The sequence below is a fragment of the Chelonia mydas genome, chromosome 4, assembly GCF_015237465.2.
Source record: "Chelonia mydas isolate rCheMyd1 chromosome 4, rCheMyd1.pri.v2, whole genome shotgun sequence".
Lineage (NCBI taxonomy): Eukaryota > Metazoa > Chordata > Testudines > Cheloniidae > Chelonia > Chelonia mydas.
This window is the reverse complement of record NC_057852.1, coordinates 10941281-10955090: the sequence shown is the minus strand read 5'-3', so window position 1 is coordinate 10955090 and position 13810 is coordinate 10941281. Positions and strand designations below refer to the sequence as shown.

General features: G+C 46.7%; 1 protein-coding gene across 7 annotated transcripts in view; it reads left to right on the top strand.

Moving 5' to 3' along the window:
* SLC20A2 (solute carrier family 20 member 2) overlaps window positions 1-13810 on the top strand; it is a 72695-nt gene that overhangs the window by 27472 nt on the left and 31413 nt on the right. For all 7 annotated transcript variants that reach the window (XM_037896617.2, XM_037896616.2, XM_043544430.1 and 4 more), the window contains exons 3-4: window positions 6812-6952; window positions 8438-8523. In XM_037896617.2, the coding sequence (XP_037752545.1) occupies window positions 6812-6952; window positions 8438-8523 (227 nt within the window). The remainder of the gene's footprint in view (window positions 1-6811; window positions 6953-8437; window positions 8524-13810) is intronic.

Below are 13810 nucleotides of genomic sequence, written 5' to 3'. Positions count from 1 at the left end.
TTGCCAACACGGGGGCCTTTTAGCACAGACGTAGCTGCATAAATTTAAACTGCCACTTGCTCCGGTGCAGCATACCCTGCATTGAAGTTTAAGTGACACATGTCTTCTGACAGTACATTCTTAATAAACATGATCTCCTTTAGCAGGAAGGCTCCATTTTCCTCATTTGTATCTATTTGATACCCCAGTCCTGAAAACCCCTAGTCCAGGCAAAGGTGGCCAGATTGGTAAGCATTGAATACTGCCTGCAAAGGCAACTGGCCAGAAGCTCAAAGAACACAGCTCATTTGCAAAGACATTTATATAAGCCAGTCTGAATTTTGTGACTTGTTGCATTCCTGTCCTCCAGTGATGGCTTTAAAAAATAAATTCCACATTTTAAATCTCTGAGTTAATGAAATAAAGTTCACTAACCGCAAATGCTCTTTTTATTTGCCTTGATTTCCTCTCCAAATTTCCTTCCTTTCTTATCCATACCAATTGCTTTTTTTCCTTTGAGTTTTTCTCTCTTCCTTTTAACCAGGTTGTTTTTCTCCTTTTCTTTTTCTCCCTTTTCTTTGGGCAAGCTTGGGAAACAAATTTTCTCTCTACATGGAATGGACTCTTACCCACCGTGGTCACACTGTTGTGCGCAGGGTCTGCTTTAGTAATTTGAGGAGGGTCAATGGAATGATTCTTCAGGGCACACCTAAACGTAACTTGATAGAGCAGCAGTGGGGCTCTGCTACTTAGCCTTGGGCTCTGCATCGTTCCCAGCATTTACAGTGTTTCATTGAATTGGTTTCCCAGTAAGCTGGAGCTTTGGGGGCCAGTAGGATTTGGGGGGCATTTTGGTGAATTTTACCACTTGTATAGCATCAACCAATTGTCACAACTATTACCCCAGTGTTATTGATAGGAAACTCAGGCAGACAGCTTAGGTGACCTGACTAAGGCAGCAGAGGAAGACAATGTCACAGCTGGGATTAGAAAGCCTGGAGTCCCTTGCTCTCAGTCCTGTGCTTGGTCCACTCTTCCCAGCTGCCTCTTGCACTGTGGGATGCCCTACTGCCACGTGCACAGCACAGGAGCGAGATAGGCACCTGGCTAAGAGGGGGAACTTGCAGCAGTCATGCTCATAGCATTTACCCACAGTTGCAGATTGGTCTGAGGTCCCCCCAGAATCAAAAGTCATGGACTTCACAAGTCTCAAATGCCAGCCCTAGGTGGTCATAGTGGGAGCAGTGCAAAGCCTGTGGTCTTTATACAATAATGACAAAGATGGAGAATGTTTGTAGTGGTGTTATAGCTGTGTTGATCCCAGGATCTAAAAGAGACAAGCTGAGTGAGGTAATATCTTTTACTGGACCAACTTCTGTTGGTGAGAGAGACCAACATTTGAGCTGCACAGGTCCAGACAATCAGGGGCCTCTATGACTTTGGGCTTTGCAGGCTCCAAAAGCTAATTCTGCGCTCACCCAAATTGTATTTCCCTCTGGTCCCCAATCTCCTGCCTTAAGTATCTCTAGGTCACCTTTCTTCCTTGGGTCTTACCATCTAATAGTGCCCCAATTATTTTCTCTCTAGCTCTCCTACCTTCTGCTGGCTGGGGATGATAAAATAAGGGATAGTGTCAGACCTTGTGTATTCACTAGCAATCTTGCCACAATTCCAGCACAGCTTTGGTTTTGTTGCACATGTTTTTGTGACCTATCAGGGAGGGAACCAAGTGAATTCTATTTATTAAAAAAAATTGCTACATAATTTTACAATTTTATATTTGGTTGACCCATCTGATCTTTTTACAGACTCTACCACGTCGTCTCATTCACAGCACATCCCACGTGCTGGCCTCAAAAGTTTATAAGTTCATCTATTCTAATTTTAGAGTAGGACAACAGAAACCTATAAATTACAGAGCAGGTGCTCCTTGTTTCAGCTAGGGTTTCCAATAGGAGTAGAAGTGCCAGTTGTTTTGGGACAGAGTCCCGGGAGAGATTAGTTTTACTAGTTGACTTCCATATTGAGCTATATGCAGTGCCAAGATTGAATAGCTCAATCTCTGTAAGAGGGAAATTTGATCATGAAATAGCTGATCTAAAATGATAAATCCTTGTTCAAACCTGTCTAAAGCATTTTCATAAGTGTACCTTGGGTTCTGCCATCATGTTTGTTGATCAGAGTTAAATGAGTCAGATTGGACAGACTCAGCCAGAGTTTCCCAATAAAGGTCATATTGAAGAGCTGGTGCTTACTCAGGTGATAGTTGTCCTAGCAATGGGCATTGGTATCATAAAATTCCAGTCCCCATCCTCAGAAGGGCTTGTATGGTTTAGGTCCCTCATTCGGAGTCATTCCCAGAAATCACATTACGATTATGGGGCTTCTCTTCTCCTGCTCCTGTCGCTTCCAGCCCCTCCCTTCCTCTTTTTGAACAACGCGCAGTCTGACTTCTCTCCCCTCCTACTCTGTTACTATTATCCGCTGACCGCGCAGCCCCTCCATCCACCTTCCTTTGTGACTGCTGTCTCTCTCTCTCTCCTCACAATCCTTCCACTTGTCTCCCCTTGCCTTCCACTTCCATGTTGATGGCCTTTGTCTGCCACTGGCTGCCCACCTTATTGCTCTTTCTGCCTTGTTTGATCTTGAAGCCTAGATCAACTCATCTACTTGCCAAAACAGTCTTCACAAAGCACTGCTCCCTCTGGTCTTCCGATTCTGGTCATCACCTTGTCTCCTCAGCATCACCGACCTGTCCCTTATCCGTTGCCGCTCCACCCAGCCCTTCTGTAGCTTTCAATCCACTAATGTTTTCTCTGCCACGTCACATCTTCCCTCTCTCTCCTCACTCTCGTTCATCAAGTCACTTGTCCTGGTGCTCCAGAACTTCCTCACAGTGCTCTGTTTCAGCACTTCAGGTGGCTCGTCTGGTGCATAATCTTTTCAGCACGTTACCCCGTGAACTCTGAAGGCCCGAGAGCCCTCTTGTGAGGCACCCTAGAGAGGCTCCTGTAAATACTCAGAGCAGGAAATTTGAATCAGCCAAGACCCCAGAGTGCCAGGACTGGGACGCATCAGTACACGCCCAGCTGCCCTTTGCCAAGCTCAGCAGGGCAGCTTCCCCTCCAGAGCATCTGGCACTGTCGCCCTGGAAGCAGAGGACTCCTTCAAGCACTGGCTTCTCTACACAGTTGCAGCCGTGTTGCTATGCAACAGTGGTGCTGAGCTCCAACAAGAGACTGAGGCAGGAGGCAGTGAGAGAGGGGCAGCAGCTTCCTGTCTGCTTCTGTCACAGCCCCCAACTCCCAGGTGGCTCCATGCCAAGGCCTCCAGAGTTTCCCTGCTACAAGGAGCAGAGGGGGGACAGGGATTCTGGGTAACAATACATGCTAAGAGACCTTCCCCAGTCATTGAGGGTCTCTGCAAAGCACTCCGTACTGGCTGCAGTGTGTTGGGAGAGGTAGGATCTCTCACGGCAGCAAGGGTGCTGTGGCTGGTGCTCCCGGGCACAGAAAGATTTGGTCCGGATGCAGAGTTCCGGCCTCTAGTGTGGCCCGTGTCAGAGCCCTATGAACTTCTGTCAATGCGCCAACCCTCACCCATCACAGAGACAATTCAGGCCACTTCAATCCTCTACCTGGGCCAGTCTGGACTCTGTCCTCACTTTGATCTGAAGGACCTTGCCTGTTAGCGGGAAGGCAAAGGACCTCTGCTTTCCACAGGTGACAGAGCATCCATCCTGGGACCAGAAGTTCCTTGATCTGCCAGAAAAAAATCAGGAAACTTCCTGTTTGTCCGTATGGCTTGCCTAAGAGGTTCCCCAGCTCCTGCAAGTGACAAGTAGCAAAGGGCACAGCAAGGCACCCTGGTCTCTATGCTGTTGAGCAGTAGGCCTGTTACTATCAGACACCTAAGATGAAACCCTTGACTACTTTGACTAGGGTGAGCTGCCCGGTCCAAGAGACAACCACCCACTTAGGAAAGATTTATTTCATCCTATAGCCACCAGAGAAAACACAAATTCAGTTCTGGGTATAAAATCTGGCTCAAGATGTTCAGGGCCTGAAAAGCCAAAGTTAGCAGGACTTGTGAGAAAGTGAGCCGAAGGGATTGCAGCCATAAAGAGACTGTTGAGTCCAGCATTTGGAGATATGCCCAGCTTGTGACCTCAATTGCCTGCATCAGGCCTAGCAACCTGATGCTTTAGCTTCAATAATTATGGCTTCAAGAGAAGCAACCTGCCTGACCCCATGTGTCAAACCTGTGAGATTGTAAAATAGACACATCTCACCATTTACCTCCAGGAAGAGCTGAACTTTATTTTCTGCACAGATTGTGGCTTGCTCTGATTTTGACTCAACAGAGACTCCTGGAGTGATGCAGCCTAGGCCACCATTGCCTTGTGAAAGAGACAGGATGCTGTGGCAGGACTGAAAGACTGCATTTTGATCCACCAGTGGCATCCTAGATGCATAAGGAATTCAGTCAGGGTGGAGATTTGGGGGGAGGCATCCTGCAAGGCCACTATGCAGTGGCCCCTGCCTAGTATTCTTTCTGCTCTAATCCCCGTCTTGAACTCTGGGGTGTCTCCTACTGTCACGGTATAACCTGCTGATGTGTCCTCTTGTCCCTATTCTTACTCCTTTTCTCATTCCCACCCTCTATCTTCTCTCTTGGCATGCTCTGGTTTTCAAAAACCTAAAAATCCTCTCCCTCAGCCCAATCTGTCTCTTTATCTTCCTTCCTTTTCTCTTGAATATGCATTCTCTTCCCACTGCCTTCTTTCTCTAATTCTCTGTTGCAGTGGTTCTCAACCTTTCCCATACCTGAACTGCCCTCAGACCCTCTGCCCATTTAGCAATATGCAAAGGGTATGGTGGCCACTCTCTCCAATGCCTTCTGACCCCCAGGTTGAGAACCAATGTCACCCTTTGCCAGTGGACAGAAGCATTCAGAAAAAAACAGTGCTGGTCAGTAAGGTATTCAGCGAGGGCAGAGCCACATTCAGCAAGAATAATCTTGTGTCTTCTCTGAGCAATATCCAGCAATTCTGAACTTTGCCACGTGAAAGCCAACGAATGTCCGTGTAGAAGAGGAGCAGCCATTGTTGAATGCCCTTTTCTTCACATAAAATAGCAAAGAGGGGTGTACTGGTGGGCTTAGCTTTGTTAAAGTTCACAACTTTTCCAACCTCAACTACCTTTTTTCAGTTCCACTGACATCGTCTCTGCCACCAAAGCTTCCTGGTGAATTGAACAATGTGTCCAAATGAATGGGATGTACTCATTGCCTTTGAACGGACCATGCCGAGTTCCCAGTCCGGAGAGCAATGACACTGGAATATTTGCCTGGATGTTAAGACCTTGAGCTTGACAAACTAGCATTAGTGTTCTCTTGATGCACTGCTCCAGTTATTTGCTCAAACTGTGTCTGTCCCTTAATTGTGAATCTAGTTCCTTCTCTGATTTTTCTTTTCCTTGCCTTACCACTCGTCACCCAGCAAGAGCACTGCTGTTCCTACCTAGGCTGGGATACTCAGCCACTTTGGAGCTTCTCTGTGTTGGTTCATGCCCCCCTGGTAGTCAGTGTTGTTGAAAGGGCATTGCACCCTCCAGTACTCACCTTTGCAAAGCACCCAAAATGCACCACAGTGTTCTGCTGCCAAGTAACTGGGCTTGCTCCAACAACATTTGAGACCAAGAACCTCCACAGCTTATTGGTCAAACCTTTCATGTCTCTTTTGGGGTATGCTGGGATATTCATGTCTCACAGGGGTATGGAACAGCTTCCGTATGAGGAGAGATTAATAACACTGGGACTTTTCAGCTTCGAAAAGAGACAATTAAGGGGGGGATATGATGGAGGTCTATAAAATCATGACTGGTGTGGAGAAAGTAAATAAGGAAGTGTTATTTACTCCTTCTCTTAACACAAGAACTAGGGGTCACCAAATGAAATTAATAGGCAGCAGGTTTAAAACAACCAAACGGAAGTATTTTTTCCACACAACGCACAGTCAACCTGTGGAATTCTTTGCCAGAGGATGTTGTGAAGGCCAAGACTATAAAAGGGTTAAAAAAAGAACTAGATACGTTCATGGAGGATAGGTCCAACAACGGCTATTAGCCAGGATGGGCAGGGATGGTGTCCCTAGCCTCTGTTTGCCAGAAGCTGGGAATGGGCAACCGGGGATGGATCACTTGACGATGACCTGTTCTGTTCATTCCCCCTGGAGCACCTGGCATTGGCCACTGTCAGAAGACAGGATACTGGGCTAGATGGACCTTTGGTCTGACCCAATTTGGCCGTTCTTATGTTTGCCTTGTATGCTTGAGGGTATCAGCAGTCGTTACCGAAAGTGAGGTTTTTTCCCCCAGCAACCACTCTTATGCTTGTTAGCTCTGACTCTATGCACAAACTGATCAAATGGGTCATAAAGGTTAAAAGATACCCAAAAGCAGCACAGCTGTAGTAAAACACTTCTGTGCCACCCCAATGTCCCGTTAGCCTGAACTAAACAACAGGACAGACTTGAACTAAAGATAAACCTGGTCCGTAAATATTGGAGTGGTCAGGAAGTGCTGTTTGTAAGACAGAATCTCAAGGAGATGTGAAGTTCAGAGGTAAGCTATGTCAATGTGTCCTTCTAGAGACTGATGGAACATAATAAAGAATGTTTTGTTCAAGTTTCTATTGTGGGTGCAGGGAGTAGGCAGCCCTGGGAGAGGAATGTGAGCATGTGGTTGAGAGAGCCATGCAGTACACTGTTGTTATTGTTGGTGCTATTATCATTGTTTATATCTGATATTTTCCCCCCACCTTCAACTTCTAGGTTCTGCTGTTTGGCAGCTGATTGCCTCTTTCTTGAAACTCCCAGTATCTGGGACCCACTGCATAGTAGGTGCTACCATTGGATTCTCACTTGTTGCGATCGGTACGCAGGGTGTTCAGTGGATGCAGCTTGTCAAGATTGGTAATTGACATTTCCTTTTATGCGTGAGGGTATGTGGAAAATCATGCACTGACTGCATACAGAAATACTCTTTCATGATTTTAATGTGCTGTATTTAACTTCTATCCCCCTCAAATCCTGTTGTTCAGAAGGCATGTGTGTGTCATGTTCACTAAGGACTAGAGAATGACTTGAGGCACAATCCAGAGCAAGGGGTGGTGTGTAAACTGCATCACCCCAGAAGTAGCTCTTGGAGACTTTGTTCCTCAGGGGCACTCCCTGGGCTGATGGTTCCTCCCCTGCTAACTCCCAAGGGGTAGTACTTTTGGTGGTGGCTGATACGAGCAGCAAATTTTGACATCTCCCTTCTCTTCTCTCGTCACACACACACAGGCTCAGCTGCACTGGCCAGCAAATGAGGGGTGGAGCCAAGGTGCCCCTCATCCCCCCGCTCCACACCCTTGCTCCAAGGAGGGAGTAAGCATTCATGCAGCACCCACCTACGCTTGAGCCCCTGGTCCCAAGATCTAGGGTAGCCCCTGTAGGAATTTAAGGGGGTTCTTACTACTCTGCATGGGCACTTAGTCCAAGTCACACTCTAGCCCTATGTTTGTTTTTAGGGAGACGGTACTAGCGAACCACAGGGGCATTTGACTAATTGAAACGACAGTTTTTAAAAAATTCGGTTCTTGTATTTTTGTTGAAGGTAAAATAGCCAAAAGGCAAGCGTGAAACATCAGTGTGCACAAAACTTTTACACTGAGAAGTCTGTTCTTAAAACCACGTCTCAAACCGTAAGCACTCTTGGGTGGGATTTTCAGAAGCATTCAGCACTGGCTTAACTCTGCTCCCAGGGAAAGCAGTGGGAGTTTTACCCCTGACTGCAGTGGGAGAAGAGCCAGGTCAGCTCTGAGCACTTTTGACAATTGTAAAAAAAATTATTTGCCTTGTCAAAACATAGACAGAACTCAGATCACACAGTATATTCTGTAACTTGTTGCAATAAATGTTGGCCCTGACCCTGACCCTGTGAGTTGCCCCTAACAGGCAGATCCCTGTGCCTGCACTGAGTCCCACTGAATTCAGTGGGGCTTCAAACAGAAACAGGGGTCTGCTCACCCAGAGCAGCTTTCAGGATTCAGGGCCATAAAGATTAACCAAAGATCAGGATTCTCATTCCGATAGCATTCAGCCATGGAAATTCTTGTGAGTGGTGCAGTTTCTGTAATTCCAGTGTTATTCTGGAAATCCCCTGCGTGAGATTTTCAGAAGTGCTTAGCATTAGTAAAACTCCCATCAACTTCAGTGGGAGCTGACGTAAGCCAGTGCTGAAAGCTTTTGGAAATCCTAGGAGAGCACCCAAGCTATATAATCACAATGCCAGCTGTGCGAGAAGAATCAACATAAACATTGTCCATTGGTTATTTTCCTGTTTGATAAATACAGAACTTCCTCAGTTACATGGGATGTTACCACTTATTGTTTGTTATATCTTTTTTTCCTCAGTTGCCTCTTGGTTTATTTCCCCACTGTTATCTGGTTTGATGTCTGGACTGCTGTTTCTGCTGATTAGATTCTTAATTTTAAAGAAGGTAAGGGGCTAGCAACTCTCCACTCCAGTGCATGGAGGTCATGACTGCTGTACTGCTGGCTGTGCACCATTTGGTTGTTGACATTTCCAAGGAGTCAAAAGGGTGCTATGTAAATCTAAAGCATTAATTTTAGTATACACTACTTCACTGGGACATGACGTATTGGGATGGCTGCTTTATCAGCATATCTCCTTGAAAATGGCTTTGCACAATGATGATACATTATAATGAATGCTGCTTAACCAGGACAGCACTAGAATAACCTTTATTTAATAGGAGTGAATTAGCTAGTGCCAAGTAACAAAACAGAGTTTAACAGGTGTGAAATTCTAAGCTCTGGTTTTCTGATACACCAGAAGTCAAAAAAAGATGTATGTTATCCTGGGTACTCAAGAAGCCTCAATCAGTGGCAGCTGGGTTTCAGTGGCTTCAGTTGAGGTGAGGGCAGCAGCATCCCAGAAGCAATAAACTAAATAGTTCCACATTATGGAATTTACAAGCTCTGTCTGCATTTGTTTGCAAACCAGCAGTGCTTGAAGTCAGTTGCTCCTTTATTATCATTTTCTGCCTCCCTCAGATCTTCTAATCTGCTGTGGCCCAAATGTGGGATGCAGTGTCACACAGACCCAAAACGAGGAGAACAAAAACCATTCAGGAAATTTAAATAGATGCAGTATTAATTCCTTTGGTAGAAGTAACTCTTCAGTAACCTCAGCTTCTTCATCCTTTATTTCTAATATAAATAAATGTCAACAATAAAAGTTGGGAGATGCCACATTTGTGTGGGATGTGGAGAACTTTGGGATTAAAATGCATGTCAGCCTGGATCCCACCGTTCGGTGACAGGTGCCTCATGTGTGAGACCAGAGTGTTTTTGTATAGCAGTGTCTGTCCGGGCTGTGCATGCCTCCTTGTGCTCCCATATGAGGGTAAAACGGATGGGATGGTCACGACCCTCCGCTCAGTTCCCTCGCATTTGGCAGTGAGATAGAACCTGGTGAGCGTCCAACCCGCTAATTCTAAGCTTTGGCTAAACCTTCTACAAGCAGTCAGAACTCTTTTGACACGGTCTCCCACAGTATTCTTGTCAGCAAGTTAAGGAAGTATGGGCTGGATGAATGCACTATAAGGTCGGTAGAAAGCTGGCTAGATTGTCGGGCTCAACGGGTAGTGATCAATGGCTCCATGTCTAGTTGGCAGCCGGTGTCAAGTGGAGTGCCCCAGGGGTCGGTCCTGGGGCCGGTTTTGTTCAATATCTTCATAAATGATCTGGAGGATGGTGTGGATTGCACTCTCAGCAAATTTGCGGATGATACTAAACTGGGAGGAGTGGTAGATACGCTGGAGGGGAGGGATAGGATACAGAAGGACCTAGACAAATTGGAGGATTGGGCCAAAAGAAATCTGATGAGGTTCAATAAGGATAAGTGCAGGGTCCTGCACTTAGGATGGAAGAATCCAATGCACCGCTACAGACTAGGGACCAAATGGCTAGGCAGCAGTTCTGCGGAAAAGGACCTAGGGGTGACAGTGGACGAGAAGCTGGATATGAGTCAGCAGTGTGCCCTTGTTGCCAAGAAGGCCAATGGCATTTTGGGATGTATAAGTAGGGGCATAGCGAGCAGATCGAGGGACGTGATCGTTCCCCTCTATTCGACACTGGTGAGGCCTCATCTGGAGTACTGTGTCCAGTTTTGGGCCCCACACTACAAGAAGGATGTGGATAAATTGGAGAGAGTCCAGCGAAGGGCAACAAAAATGATTAGGGGTCTAGAGCACATGACTTATGAGGAGAGGCTGAGGGAGCTGGGATTGTTTAGTCTGCAGAAGAGAAGAATGAGGGGGGATTTGATAGCTGCTTTCAACTACCTGAAAGGGGGTTCCAAAGAGGATGGCTCTAGACTGTTCTCAATGGTAGAAGATGACAGAACGAGGAGTAATGGTCTCAAGTTGCAATGGGGGAGGTTTAGATTGGATATTAGGAAAAACTTTTTCACTAAGGGGGTGGTGAAACACTGGAATGCGTTACCTAGGGAGGTGGTAGAATCTCCTTCCTTAGAGGTTTTTAAGGTCAGGCTTGACAAAGCCCTGGCTGGGATGATTTAACTGGGAATTGGTCCTGCTTCGAGCAGGGGGTTGGACTAGATGACCTTCTGGGGTCCCTTCCAACCCTGATATTCTATGATTCTATGATTCTTACACATACAACTGCAATGATCTAGATCAACTCATCTGGACTGAGTATTATTGGTTAGGCCCCCTTCCTTCACACCCCCACATTACATTTCCCCCCATCTTCCATACAAGGTTACTTAGCATGGTGGACTCAAAACCGGCGGGCTTCAAACCCTGTCCATCCTGCAATGGTCTAATTCCACAGAAAGATGTACACGGTGTTTCTTCCACCTAGGAGAGTCACATACACTGAGCAGACGTTTGTGCCTATCCTTCAGTGGTCACCGCCATGGAAAGACCTGCCAGCTTCACTTACAAAGCTCAGCTGCCACCAACCTTGTCTGGGTACTGACCAGTCCAATGCCAGTCCTAAGAGCCAGCCTATTCATGTGGTATGCTGCCACTGCCCTGTTCGGGTTACTGGAGTCCACCATCCATGTATTGAGAAGGTCAACTGGTGATCAAAGTAGCCTTGCAAACAGTTATGGATGTCTTCGACACAAATGGCTAGGTCTGTGGCCGCTGTAATAACAGTGCATGGAACACTATGGCTCCAGGTACTGGGAGGTATAGGCCACAATCGAGGACTCGCAGAACTGTTTAGCGAGCAGATAGTGCTCTACGCTCATTAAGACTTGTGATCCTGCACGAGACTCTAGCAGACAAGAAGCTGCATACTTTGGATGTGTTCAGAACTTTGCTCTATTTTCTTAATAGGCCCAACGCTTTCTGGTGCTCTCCCTGTTTGTGGCCATTTATGGCACCCATCAAAAGGCCAAACCATCTAGTGATAGACAACCTCCAAATGGATCACAATGTGTGTTTCTACCTTCTATCAGATGGCTGGCGAGTCTCTCCTTCTGAACATCAATGCACACTCTACCAGGCCACAGGCAGCCTCTTCTGCCTGCTACAGGAACATTCCAGTCTCTGAGATCTGCAAGGCTGCAGGCAAGCCACTGACTCCTTTTAAACATTATGCCTTTGACAGCCAGGTCAGGTGCCAGGCTCAGGAGAGCAGTACTGCTACCACTGTTTGACTGATGCAGCTGGAACGCCTCACTCCTACCATCCAGCGTAGATGCTGCTTGCCAGTCACCTGCAGTGGGATCTACAATGACACGTACTCGAAGAAGAGAAAATGGTTATTTGGCCTAGAGTAACTCTGGATCTTTGAGATGTTGTGGTCAGCGTGGAACCTGTGACTCATCCTCAGCTGCCAAAGGAACCATGAGGGAACAGAGAATCATAGAAAATCAGGGTTGGAAGGGACCTCAGGAGGTCATCTAGTCCAACCCCCTGCTCAAAGCAGGACCAACCCCCAACTATATCATCCCAGCCAGGGCTTTGTCAAGCCGGGCCTTAAAAACCTCTAAGGATGGAGATTCCACCATCTCTAGGGAAGCCATTCCAGTGCTTCACCACCCTCCTAGTGAAATAGTGTTTCCTGATATCCAACCTAGACCTCCCCCACTGCAACTTGAGACCATTGCTCCTTGTTCAGTCATCTGCCACCGCTGAGAACAGCCAAGCTCCATCTTCTTTGGAACCCCCTTTCAGGTAGTAGAAGGCTGCTATCAAATCCCTCCTCACTCTTCTCTTCTGCAGACTAAATAACCCCAGTTCCCTCAGCCTCTCCTGGTAAGTCATGTGCCCCAGCCCCCTTATCATTTTCGTTGCCCTCGGCTGGACTCTCTCCAATTTGTCCACATCCCTTCTGTAGTGGGGGCCCCAAAACTGGATGCAATACTCCAGTTATGGCCTCACCAGTGCCGAATAGAGGGGAATAATCACTTCCCTTGATCTGCTGGCAATGCTCCTACTAATGCAGCCCAATATTCCGTTAGCCTTCTTGGCAACAAGGGCACACTGTTGACTCATATCCAGCTTCTCATCCACTTCATATCCAGGTCCTTTTCTGCAGAACTGCCGCTTAGCCAGTTGGTCCCTAGTCTGTAGTGGTGCATGGGATTCTTGCATCCTAAGTGCAGGACTCTGCACTTGTCCTTGTTGAACCTCATCAGATTTCTTTTGGCCCAATCCTCTAATTTGTCTAGGTCACTCTGGCCCCTATCCCTACCCTGCAGCATATCTACCGCTCCCCCCAGCTTAGTGTCATCTGCGAACTTGCTGAGGGTGCAATCCATCCCATCATCCAGATCATTAATAAAGATGTTGAACAAAACCGGCGCCAGGACTGACCCATGGAGCACTCCGCTTGATACTGGCTGCCAACTAGACATCGAGCCATTGATCGCTACCCGTTGAGCCCGACGATCTAGCCAGCTTTCTATCCACATTATAGTCCTATTCATCCAATCCATACTTTTTTAACTTGCTGGCAAGAATACGGTGGGAGATCATATCAAAAGCTTTGCTAAAGGGAGAGGGAGAGTCTCGGCCGACCTACCCTTTATGCCCTGGCATGAGGAGGCACAGTGTACATGCACAGCCCCAACAGATCCTGCTATTCGAAAAAACTCTGGTCTTGTGCATATAAGATACATGCAAAACTACAGTGAGACCCCCATGACTACAACATCTCAAAGAACTGTAACAGTAGGGTTAATAGCCGCTCTTTACAGTGAACAGCATTACTTGTGAGGCACACAAGGATTTATTTGAATTTCCACTGTTACACTCATCTGCTACATTTATACATGTGACTGTCAATATGCTACTCCGATTTAATACAGTTACCTATTTAGCACATGCAGAAACCTTTGTCAGCAGATGATAACATTCAGTGTACACTTGGTTTTAAACAGAGAGGCTAGAAATATGTTTTTAGAAATCACTGAATAGGTCACTGCAGTAATACCAGTAATACCTAGAGCCCTACAAAGATCAGGTCCCCATTGAGCTAGGTTCTGTACAAACACACAGTGAGAGAGAGTCCTTGCCCCAAAGAGCTTAGAGTCTAAATAGACAAGACACATAAATGGATGGGAGGGTAAATAGAGACACAGAGAGATGAAGTGACCTGCCCAAGGCCATTTAACAGGTCAGTGGCAGAGCCAGGAACAGAACCTAGGTCTCCTGACTGCAGTCCACTGCAGTCCACAAGACAATACTGCCACCAATAAATTTAAATTACTTACCGTTGAACTGC